The following is a 12,666-nucleotide window of genomic DNA, read 5'->3' as shown; positions in this document are numbered from 1 at the left end:
TTCTATATCTTTCTTCTTGCACCTGCTAGTTGAACACTCCCTATCCTTCCTGTTGTGTATTTGGTTGTCATAGTAATAGAATCTTGTTGTTGCTATGGCAACTGAGTTAGATTATTAGGGGATAGCCCATCCAGTTTTGGCTGGTTGTTGGTTAGTTCAGTGTGTGGCAATAAATGGCTGCTTTTCAAGGTCTACAGCTCTCTGCGTCTCAAGTGATTTCTTCCTAAAACTGCTCCCACAAAGATACAACACTTTCATTCCAGAGAATACAGCCCCACCTTCTGTTAAGGAGGAATGCTTTTAAAGAAAATGGGTGCGGTTGAGGGTGCTGATCATCTCTCGATGCTTATTTAATTCAGAATGAGTCAGAAGTTAGGAGAGCATAGGTGAAATTGCCCCCTAAGTGGCCGGTTTGCTCTTATGGGCCAGAATGTGCCCAGTGACTGAACAGACATGCAGAGGAGGGACAGGGCATTGGAGTGTTCTCCTCCCCGTGCACCCCACTTGGGCACCATTGTGACATTGTGATCATGGAGCCCAAGGGCTCTGCAGCACTAATCATATTCATTAGAGTGGCTCAACCATAGTCCCATTTCCCTCCACACCAACAAGCAGAGCATCCCTAGTTGCTCTGGGAGACTCTGTGCCTCCTGAACTTCTTGCTGTGGCAGCATGACTGCACCATCCCCAGTACAGGGGGATTACCTGCCACAGTGAAGTTCCAATGTGATCTTTGCCGACTCTAACTTTATGAAATCCTTCTTAATATTCTTGGTGCTGCCAGATGGTATTGTTGTGCCAGCACTCACTCATTCTTACGCATGAAGAGTTGCTGATGACTTTTGGATCTGGGGAACACTTTATGCAACTCAGCTGTGTTTTTATTTTAATTTTTGGAAATATTAGCACATACATGTACCTAGGGAACATACAATGGTGTGAGGTAGTTTTATCAGCATGAGTTTATAATGGTCACATTACTCATGAGTGAGTTATGTGGATCATCCCAAATTAACACCAAAAAGACTCTTATGGTACATTTCACCAGAATTTTTATGGTACATTTCCAAAATCTCTGGTACGTTTCACCAGAATTTTCTATATGACAGATGTGTTACAGAGAAGATGTATTAGTAATGTTTTCAAGATACAAAAATATGCACTGGGACTATTTCTTATATCTCTCCCTGTATAGTCCCAGGTGCTTTAAAGTACCCAAGGCCAGATTTTCAAAGCTGCCTAAAGAGATGGATAGGAGCCTAGTGGGGGGCAGGGGGTTGAAAGTGCATTAGTAGGTTAGGCACTGAGAGGCTTTTGAAAATCCACTAGGTGCCTGCCTGCATCATTAGGCACCTAAAAACCATTGACAATCCAACCCAAAGGTCCAGTTCTAACAGGTTCAGATGAAAGGCAAAAATTAAAAATAAACACTTAAAAACTACTTAAAATGCTTTTCTAGAGTTAAAAAACAGGACCACTTTAAAGTCAGATATCTCAGCATCTTCCAGGGCTAGAAGAGAGTGTTAGGACCCATTGTTAGTCTAGGAAACTAATCCGAATGGTACAAAAGGTCCTGGCTTTTTAGCCCTTCAGGGAAATGAAATATTGGACTTTAAAGTTATGGCATTTTTACATATGGGAAAGCTATCTCTGACCCAGGCATGAATCTTGTGTGGCCTTGGCTTTGGGAAGGGTAATTTGTGGGGAAGATTCCACATTTAGTTGGAGAAGGAAGAAATGTTTTTGTGTCAGATTGAGTTTTTTAAAATGCAGCTGCTAAAAAAAACTGCTCAAAAGACTTAAAAGTGCATAGGTTCCCAAACTGTGGGTTGTGACCCCATTTCAACAGATGGGGTCATGGGTCCAACAGACAATATTCACCATGGGAGATGATGCCATCTGCCCCTGAACGTGTTTGGGCTGCTCCACAAACTCCACACCAGGAGACCACCATTTTGATCTACAAAATGGCAGCCTCCGCACAGCACGACCTTGCACCATGGACTCATTTTTACACAAAGTATCATCTTTAACCTCCAGCAGTGAGTCTAGTGATGTAGTTATGAATGAAAAACAAGACTCTAAGAAACATGCTACAAATATGACAAGGCTCTCTTTGGTTATGGCTTTACCAGTGTTTTGGTCAAGAATGAAGAAAGGCCACAATGCCTGCTATGTCACACAGCAGCAGATCTGGAAAACACTAGTGGAGCATCTGAAAAACACAGATGCTTTTGCTCTTCAAGTTGATGTGAGCACTGAGGTTTGTGATGCACCTTTCTTGACTTTTGTTAAATTCACATGGGAAGGTGCAATTCTCGAAGACATTCTGTTCTGTCTCCCTCTTCCTGGACACAATATGGCACAAGAAATGTTCAATGCACTACATGCAAGACAAAAATCTACCAGGTGATTGCATGCTGGGCTTTTGCACGATGGCACTCCATCTGTGGCAGGCCACAAAGAAGGCCTGGATACCTTGATAAAGAAAGTTGCTCCATCTGCTGTGTGGACTCACTGCATGAATCATAGAGAACAACTGGCATCTAAAGCACTGGGTCTAAAGCCAGAAGAATTTTTGCAACAGGTCTCTTCTATTGTGAACTACATTGAGATTCAGCCTCTTTGCCCAAGTCTGTTTGCAAAACTGTGTGAAGAAAAGGGATGAGATCATGAAGTACTGTTCTTCAACACTGAAGCTCATTGGCTCTCAAGAGGGAAAATACTGGGACTATTATTTTAACTGAGAGCTGAGCTGCATGCCTATGCAATGGACTGCAAAAAGAGTGAATCTGCGGGTTTTCTATGTGATCAAAGGAGGATGTGCCTTCTTGCCTCAGGCATAGATGTATTTGGGAAACGGAATGAATTGAATTCAGGTCTGCAAGGAAAGTACATCCATATCCTTAACCTGAGTGATCAAAACATAGAATTCATGAAGAAAATTTGTTCTCTGGAAGAATAATCTATTGAGGACAAACTATGAATGTGCAGTATGCAGGAGTTCAGACTAGATGATCACGACGGTCCCTTTGACCTTAAAGTCTATGAATCCTTCCCATAGCTTTGCAAGTTCCTAGCTGAAAATGAAATTATCCAGCCTCCCACACAGGTGATGGCTGAGCATCTCAGCTGGCTGGAGGAACGGTTTACATCCTTTTCCCCCAACTTGGAGGTGACAAAGTAGGGTGGGGTGCAAAACTCCTTTCAGTGCAAGCCTGATGCTATGGATTTGCCAACAGCTGACATCGAACAGCTCACCAAAATTTCCTGAAATTGATTCTTGAGAGGAACATATGCCCAACTTTCTCTCCCAGGTTCTGGTTCATTGTCAAGAATGAATATCCTGCACTCTCAACACATGCCTTGAAACTCAGGGTTCCATTTGTATTTGTGTGAAGCTGGATTCAGCGCACTTACATCCATCAAGTCTTGGTATCCATCTACTGTTGATGTCACATCAGAGATTAGGTGTGCAATTTCTACCACACCGCTAGATTTTGAGAAGCTGTGTCACAATGCGGAAGCACAAGTCACAATAGAGAATATTTAGTAACATACTTAATGTGTACATTCCTTGGATTCCTTGGTCACTGTGTTGCTTTGTTGGGGTCACAGTAGGTCTCAAAATGCGGACACACAGGGTAAAAATTTTGGAACTCCTGGATGAGTAGGATAGATTTTTGGCAGGTGATATGGATGTAGGTACATGATCAATTGCATAGGCACATGATGAATGTAATTAGCATATGTCTATTAATTTCTCACATAGAAATCTTCTCTACATGTATGGTATTACTTTTTGTCAAAACTTAATAAAAGTTAGGAAATTAATGAAAAAATATATAAATATAGACAAAGTTTCAAACTTTGGAATCTGAAGCTTCCCCTTCTTCCCCACTCATGCTATGTATATGATGTACACTGTAACCAATAGTACATCATTTTCTTGCAATTTCATATATAGGTTTTAATTGTCTGTGAAGCACCATGATAATTTTTTAAGAAAGAGGCTGTATGAAAATATTTTCTTTTGTGTTGTACTTCATTGCAGACTGAAAATTATCCTCTTCCATGCTTTGATTCATTTGTCCTATCATCACTTTTTGCTCTGGTTTTATCTCCATCCTCCATAATTGCACAGTACTAAGTAGGTCTCCCTACTTTTTCTCACCAGGAAGAAATATGAAAAGTTCTTCTTTACTAATAAAAAAAGAGCTTGTGGAAGGTAGAAAATTAGAACAGCTATTACTGGAATAGGTGATAAAACGGTCACAAAATTGCTTAGAATGAAGGAGAGCTGGCGCAGCTAGCATTCCTGCTGGGGCCTCCCAGGGAGCGCATGTTGCAGTTATATACCACAGTATACAGCACATTGTGACAGAAATGAGCCCCTCTTTTACTGAGCCCTGGTCTACACTACGAGTTTAGGTTGAATTTAGCAGCATTAGATCGATTTAACCCTGCACTCGTCCACACGACGAAGCCATTTTTTTCAACTTAAAGGGCTTTTAAAATCGATTTCTGTACTCCTCTCCCAAAGAGGGACTTAACACTGAAATCAACCTTGCCAGGTCGAATTTGGGGTAGTGTGGTCACAACTCGGCAGTATTGGCCCCCCGGGAGCTATCCCAGAGTGCTCCATTGTGACCACTCTGGACAGCACTCTCGACTCAGATGCACTGGCCAGGTAGACAGGAAAAGGCCTGCAAACTTTTGAATCTCATTTCCTGTTTGGCCAGCATGGCAAGCTGCAGGTGAGTGCAGATCTCAACAGCAGAGGTGACCATGACTGAGTCCCAGAATTGCAAAAGAGCTCCAGCATGGACCAAACGGGAGTTACAGGATCTGATCGCTGTATGGGGAGACAAATCCTTACTATCAGAACTCCGTTCCAAAAGACGAAATGCCCAAACATTTGAAAAAAATCTCCAAGGGCACGAAGGACAGAGGCTATAACAGGGACCTGCAGCAGTGCCATATGAAACTTAAGGAGCTTAGGCAAGCCTACCAAAAAACCAGAGAGGCAAACGGCCACTCGGGGTCAGAGCCCCAGACATGCCACTTCTATGGTGAGCTGCATGCCATTCTAGGGGGTGCAGCCACCACTACCCCACCTCTGTGCTTTGACTCCATCAATGGATTATCACGCAACAGGGATGCGCATTTTGGGGAAGAGGAAGATGATGATGAGGAGGAGGAGGAGGTTGAAGATAGTGCACAGCAAGCAAGCGGAGAAACCATTTTCCCCGAGAGCCAGGAACTGTTTCTCACCCTGGACCTGGAGCCAGTACCCCCCGAACCCACCCAAGGCGGGGTCCCAGACCCGCCAGGCGGAGAAGGAACCTCTGGTGAGTATACCTTTGTAAATATAATACATGGTTTAAAAGCAAGCGTGTTTAATGATTAATTTGCTCTGAAGACTTGGTGTGCATTCGCGGCCAGTACAGCTACTGGAAAAGTTGTTAACGTGTCTGGAGATATAGAGCAGAAATCCTCTAGGGACATCTCCATAAAGCTCTCCTGGATGGTCACTCCTCATGGTCACCTGGTTGAAGTAGGGTAATTTTATTAAGGGGACATTCAAAGGTGGCCGTTCCTTCTAGGCTGTGTGCCTGTGGCTGAAAAGAAATATTCCCTGCTGTTATCCATGCTGTGGGGGAGGGGTGAAGCGATCACCCAATTCTCTGGGATGTGGGGGCGAGGGCGGCCATTCCTGCTGGGCTGCGTGCCTGTGGCTGAACAGAAATCTTCCCCACTGTTAGCCACGTGGTGGCGGGAGGGGTGAAGTGATCATCCCAGAGAATTGTGTGTGTGTGTGGGGGGGGGGGTTAGTTGGGTTTCTGCTGCATGTTAACCCAAAAACCTCAGCCCCTCCTTTTAAATTGCCAACACATTTTAAATGGCCAACCCAATGGCTGCTTGGTAAGGGAAATGAGGGTGCTGCTGTTTGAAACCATTCCCACATGTTATGAAGCCAAAAGACCGTGACTTACCATGGCTGTCTGCAAGCCGAATTCTGTTACCCGGCCCTGCATGTGTGATCTTTCACACCAAACCGGCAGACCCTCAATATAAGAGGCAAAATGCGACCTTGTACCGAAAGCACATGTGCTATGTAATGTTAACAGCAAGGTTCACCGTGAAAGAGTCTACACATTGTTCTCTAAAATGTGTCTTTTTAACTACTACTCTCCCTTTTTTTCCCTTCCACAGCTGCAAATGTTTCAACACTCATCTCCGGCCCAGAGGCTAGCAAAGATTAGAAAGCAAAAAAAAGCACTCACGATGAAATGTTCTCTGAGCTCATGCAGTCCTTCCACACCGAAAGATCCCAGCAGAATGTGTGGAGGCAAGCAATGTCAGAGTCCAGAAAAGCACAATATGAACGTGAGGACAGGTGGCGGGTTGAAGATGACAGGTGGCATCAGCTTGCTGACAGAAGGTAGGAGGCAATGCTGAGGCTACTGGAAGATCAAGCTGATATGCTCCGGCATATGGTTGAGCTGCAGGAAAGGCAGGCACACAGACCACCACTACAGCCCCTGTGTAACCAACTGCCCTCCTCCCCAAGTTCCATAGCCTCCTCACCCAGTCGCCCAAGAACAAGGTGGGGGGGCCTTTGGGCACCCAAGCACTCCACCCCCAGAGGACTGCCCAAGCAACAGAAAGCTCGCATTCAGTAAGTTTTAAAGTGCAGTGTGGCCTTGTCCTTCCCTCCTCTCCCACCCCTCCCGGGCTACCTTGGCAGTTATCCCCCTATTTGTGTGATGAATTAATAAAGAATGCATGAATTTGAAACAACAATGACTTTATTGCCTCTGCAAGTGGTGATTGAAGTGGGGAGGGGAGGGTGGTTGGCTTACATGGAAGTAGAGTGAACCAAGGGGGCGGGTTTTCATCAAGGAGAAACAAACAGAACTTTCACACCGTAGCCTGGCCAGTCATGAAACTGGTTTTCAAAGCTTCTCTGATGCACACTGCGCCCTCCTGTACTCTTCTAACCGCCCTGGTGTCTGGCTGCGCGTAATCAGCGGCCAGGCGATTTGCCTCAACCTCCCACCCCACCATAAACGTCTCCCCCTTACTCTCACAGATATTGTGGAGTGCACAGCAAGCTGTAATAACAATGGGAATATTGTTTTCACTGAGGTCTAACCGAGTCAGTAAACTGCGCTAGCGCACTTTTAAACATCCAAATGCACATTCTACCACCATTCTGCACTTGCTCAGCCTGTAGTTGAACAGCTCCTGACTACTGTCCAGGCTGCCTGTGTGTGGCTTCATAAGCCATGGGAACAAGGGGTAGGTTGGGTCCCCAAGGATAACTATAGGCATTTCAACATCCCCAACAGTTATTTTCTGGTCTGGGAAGAAAGTCCCTTGCTGCAGCTGTTGAAACAGACCAGAGTTCCTGAAGATGCGAGCGTCATGTACCTTTCCCGGCCATCCCACGTTGATGTCGCTGAAACGTCCCTTGTGATCCACCAGTGTTTGCAGCACTATTGAAAAGTACCCCTTGCGGTTTATGTACTCACTGCCTTGGTGGTCCGGTGCCAAGATAGGGATATGGGTTCCGTCTATCACCCCACCACAGTTAGGGAATCCCATTGCAGCTAATCCATCCACTATGTCCTGCACATTTCCCAGAGTCACTATCCTTAATAGCAGCAGCTTAGTGATTGTGTCGGCTACTTGGATCACAGCAGCCCCCACAGTGGATTTGCCCACTCCAAATTGATTCCCGACTGACCAGTAGCTGTCTGGCATTGCAAGCTTCCAGGCAGCTGTTGCCACTCGCTTGTGAACTGTGAGGGCTGCTCTCATCTTGATATTCTTGCGCTTCAGGGCAGGGGAAAGTAAGTCACAAAGTTCCATGAAAGTGCCCTTACACATGCGAAAGTTTCGCAGCCACTGGGAATCGTCCCAGACCTGCAACACTATGTAGTCCCACCAGTCTGTGCTTGTTTCCCAGGCCCAGAATCAGCGTTCCACATCATGAACCTGCCCCATTACCACCATGATGTCCAAATTGCCGGAGCCTGTACTTTGAGAGAAGTCTGTGTCCATGTCCTCATCACTCTCGTCACCACGCTGCCATCACTTCCTCACCTGCTTTTGTAGGTTCTGGTTCTGCATATACTGCTGGATAATGCGCGTGGTGTTTACAATGCTCAAAACTGCCAAAGTGATCTGAGCGGGCTCCATTCTTGCCGTGGTATGGCATCTGCAGGAGAGCAGGAGAGCAGCGGAGTGGCAGCGGAAGCGGCGGGTGGATGACAATGCTGACAGCAATATGGTGCCCGCATGGAAAAAGAAGGGAAACTATTGTCGGCTGTTGCTTTCACAGAGGGAGAGAGGGGAGAGCAAGGGGTAGCCTGGCAACAGATGGGGCAGTATGACTGCTAGCCATCATCATCTCCTGGGTGCTCGCCACCAGACAGTGCAGTACAACTGTAGCCTTCATTGTTTCCAGGCAGACTGAATCTCCATGAGACGAAACTTAAGAAGAGAATGACCTGGAGTCACTCCCATTTATGTCCAGGCACCCCTGACAGACCTCACTGAGGTCTGCCAGGAGCACCCATGTCTTCCCAGGCGCCCCGACTGACCTCACTGAGGTCGGCCAAGAGCACCCAGGAGATGACGACGACTACCAGTTGTACTGCACTGTCTGCTGCCACAAGGCAATGAGCTGTTGCTCTGTAGCAGTGCAGTACCATGTCTGCCAGCACCCAGGATACGTACGATGACGATGAGCTGAGTGGGTTCCATGCTTGCCGTGGTATGGCATCTGCACGGTAACCCAGGAAAAAAGGCCAAAACGATTGTCTGCTGCTGCTTTCATGGGGGTGGGGCCTGACGACATGTACCCAGAACCACGCGCGACAATGTTTTTGCCCCTTCAGGCATTGGGATCTCAACCCAGAATTCCAATAGGCAGCGGAGACTGCGGGAACTGTGGGATAGCTACCCACAGTGCAACACTCCGGAAGTCGATGCTAGCCTCAGTACTGTGGATGCACTCCACCGACTTAATGGTCTTAAGTGGGGACACACACAATCGACTGTATAAAATCAATTTCTAAAAAATTGACTTCCATAAATTCGACCTAATTTCGTAGTGTAGACATACCCTGAGTAATCTAGGCAACACCACTTATAATTAGGAGAATGACTTTAGCATAAGAGGATTTCCCCTAAAATCAGAGGTTTGACACAGATTCCTTAGGCATCAGGAGAAAGGTAGCCACATGTAATATGCCTAATCTGGATTGCTATTCCACTCTTTTGCCTCTGCAGAACAGAGACTCACTGTCACTTATGCTGAATTGTGCCAAAGAGTGGCATTTTGTGATGTGCACATCAAAGGGTGTAAGGATAAAACTAAAACTCTATTTTTTTACTTGTGATATAGGAAAGGACACAAAGCTAGATGTTTTGGGGTGGAAGGGCCTGGGCAAACTTTTCAGCAAATCTAGCTCCCATTTATGCACCTAAATGAAATTAGGAAACTGACTGGGAGCTGTTGGGTCCTGACCACTTTTGAAAATGTGGCCTCTTAGTTAACATAAGCTTTCAGTGTTTATCTATTAAAAATATACAACATTATGTATGCAGAAGTTCTTTCTTTAAAACATTTTAAACAACTTTGAACTCTATTTTTTAAAGAAAGGTTGTTTGAAAAAATATTTCTCTTACTATGCCTTAAAATATTAATCATGGTAAAAAGCAAATACATTTGTATTAATAATGCATGTTTTTCATAGATTTGAAATATACAAATCCATACAAATCCATTTTAAGTGTATCTATATATACACTATATGCTCTTGTGGTAACAAATACATTCCAAACCAAGTCAGCTCATCCATTTTTCTTCATCAATATTAATTCTTCAATTCTTAATCCTCTATTTTCCTACTGAATTTAAGAAACACACTCTTATCTTTCTGCTTTTTCATCCCTGGTATATATGACTGTGAAAGATTTGAGTAAATCAACTTCTTTTATACAGACTTATAGCTTCACCACTTGTAATACACTGCTTCAAAGCTTTCCGCACAGATAATTTAAAATTCAGTCTAAAATAAAGGATCTCGTAATGACTAGTTTGCAACCTAAAATTACACTGGCACTTACATTTCCCCAATGAACTAAAAATATTCTTTTGTGCTACACTATGATATGGTTTCCATTTAGTATGAGCGGTTTGTTTTGCTAGCTTTTTCCTCTCTCCCAAGTCCCCAGTTAGTTGTCATCCAGATGTATGCATGAGGGCATATGTCAAAACACACATATGGGAGTACCCACTTTTCTTCCCCTTTTCAATACATTTGGTGTGGGAGGGTGGCTGAGATCCTTTCATACTAGAAATATTTGATAAATATCACATTTCCCCACATAAATGCCTGTATTCCCCCTTGCATTCATTCTTGTTCCAGCCCCTCTCACAACAAAAAAACAGGGCATGATCCTTAGCTAGACACCGAGGCTGATCTCACAATATGACCTATGTCACAATACATTTACACTTTACAATGTCATGTAAGGACAGAGGCAAGATATAGACTCTGGATCAGATTAGGCTGGTGTAAATTCGCAATAGTTCAGGAGCAGGCCCTCTATTTCAATATTAGCACTACATTACGCGGTCTTGCTACATTTTACAGTAGCCAATTCCCCAGCACCAATAGTTTCCATCCATCTATATAAAGTGCCTATCTCCAAATAAATGCTCTAGAATGCTACAACACTACTAAAAGTAAGTATTTTCATTTATTCATCCCCTAAACTTAAACACAATCGGAGGAAACTTCAAAAGATTTTTAGAACAGACCTGAAAGGCTTTGGCTTGCAATCCCAAAGCCCTATTGTCAATACTGACTAAAATATAAGAGGAGGAGAAGTATACATTGTCGTATTGATGTTTACTGTTCAAAGTTCCAGCAAGAAGAAATAAACCTTACCAAAAGGAGGAGACTCTCTCCCATCCTCTAATCCTGAATCTCGTTCCCTGTCTCTCTTTCTGTGTTTGTGTCCACGGTGTCTATGACGTCGGTGACTTTTTCTTCCACCTAGTGGCACATGAACTCCAATGAACAATGTTCGGTGACCTACAAAGAAAGTTACTGTTAAAAAAGTGCAGATGGCAAGATACAATGTCCTATTATAATACTGAAGTGTCACCGATACACAATTTATTGATACAGGAGAAAATCCCAGTGCTGAATCTCTGATGCTACAATGACGAATCCCCTAGAGATTTATATAGAGAGAAAGATAAATTTGGGGTGTATTGTAAATTAACAGTAGAAAGATAGATGGATCTTCTTGAATTACATGCTTAATGAAATTACTCTGATTTGTTTGTGCTGGAGTTTTATGCAAGTTGAAACCATGCATGCACCAAATCCTGCCAACCATCCATATGCAGAACTCTCTGTGAAGTCAATGGAAATTTTGCCAAAAAGTTCATGATGACAGGACACAGAATGTATACAACAAAATCCCTGCACTTCCATAACATACTTTGTGTGCCCTATTTACAAATAATTAATGGGTAGCTTAGACTGGTTTTATTTCTACTGATATTTCATTAAAAAAAAAATTAACAACGTCTATCTGACCACTACACCTATAGTCCTTGGCTGCTGAGCCTAAGAAATCCAATTTTGCTGATCAAGCCCCACAGATTCACATATCTCAATTATATGACACAATAGAATAATAGCACGGTAAATCATTTCAAAGATAGATAATGTAGCATTCTGACGGGTTTCAGAGTAGCAGCCGTGTTAGTCTGTATTCGCAAAAAGAAAAGGAATACTTGTGGCACCTTAGAGACTAACCAATTTATTTGAGCATAAGCTTTCGTGAGCTACAGCTCACTTCATCGGATGCATTGTATCACCTGTCAGGGATGGTCTAGATCAGTGTTTCCCAAACTTGGGAGGCCGCTTGTTCAGGGAAAGCCCCTGGAGGGCCCAGCCGGTTTGTTTACCTGCCACGTGCGCAGGTTCGGCCGATCGCGGCTCCCACTGGCCCAATGGAGGCTGCGGGAAGGGCGGCCAGTACGTCCCTCGGCCAGTGGGAGCCGCGATCGGCCGAACCTGTGGACACGGCAGGTAAACAAACCGGCTGGGCCTGCCAGTTTGGGAAACACTGGTCTAGATAATACTAGACAAGCGCCATCCTAAGTTTGGGAAACACTGGTCTAGATAAGACTTAGTCCTGCCTTAAGTGAAGGGGACCGACTAGATGACCTCTCAAGGTCCCTTCCAGTTCTATGATTCTATGAATCACGAAAGGGAACAAACATGGGAAAGAAATCTGTCAACTCTTATTACACACTCTAGCCTCCTGAATTCACTTAATAGGAAATATTCTGGTAAGTGAATTTAGGAGGCTAAAGCATGTAGTAAGTCATGACAGATTCTTTTCTGATGTTTGTCCCATTTCATGATACAAGTGATACACTGCCATCTTTGAAATGATTTATTGTGCTATTATTCGGTTATGTCACATGACTGGGATATTTAGGAAGCTGTGTTTTCTTCTGAGATATATAAATATATACTTCTCAGATTGTTAACACCAAATGTGTTTTCTTTTCCCCTGGAAATGAACATAACATAGCTACTGGATAATTCTGCTCTGCTGCAA

General features: G+C 44.1%; 1 protein-coding gene across 8 annotated transcripts in view; it reads right to left on the bottom strand.

Annotated features, from left to right (window-relative positions):
* The window catches only part of SLC4A10 (solute carrier family 4 member 10), a 360,367-nt gene that overhangs the window by 140,968 nt on the left and 206,733 nt on the right, over positions 1-12,666 (bottom strand). For all 8 annotated transcript variants that reach the window (XM_048869228.2, XM_075117879.1, XM_048869229.2 and 5 more), the window contains one exon: positions 10,971-11,117. In XM_048869228.2, coding sequence (XP_048725185.1) covers positions 10,971-10,994 — 24 coding nt within the window. In that variant the 5' untranslated portion in view covers positions 10,995-11,117. The remainder of the gene's footprint in view (positions 1-10,970; positions 11,118-12,666) is intronic.

Source organism: Caretta caretta, chromosome 11, assembly GCF_965140235.1.
Source record: "Caretta caretta isolate rCarCar2 chromosome 11, rCarCar1.hap1, whole genome shotgun sequence".
Lineage (NCBI taxonomy): Eukaryota > Metazoa > Chordata > Testudines > Cheloniidae > Caretta > Caretta caretta.
Note: the sequence above shows the minus strand (reverse complement) of the source record. Positions and strands in the feature narration are given on the sequence as shown.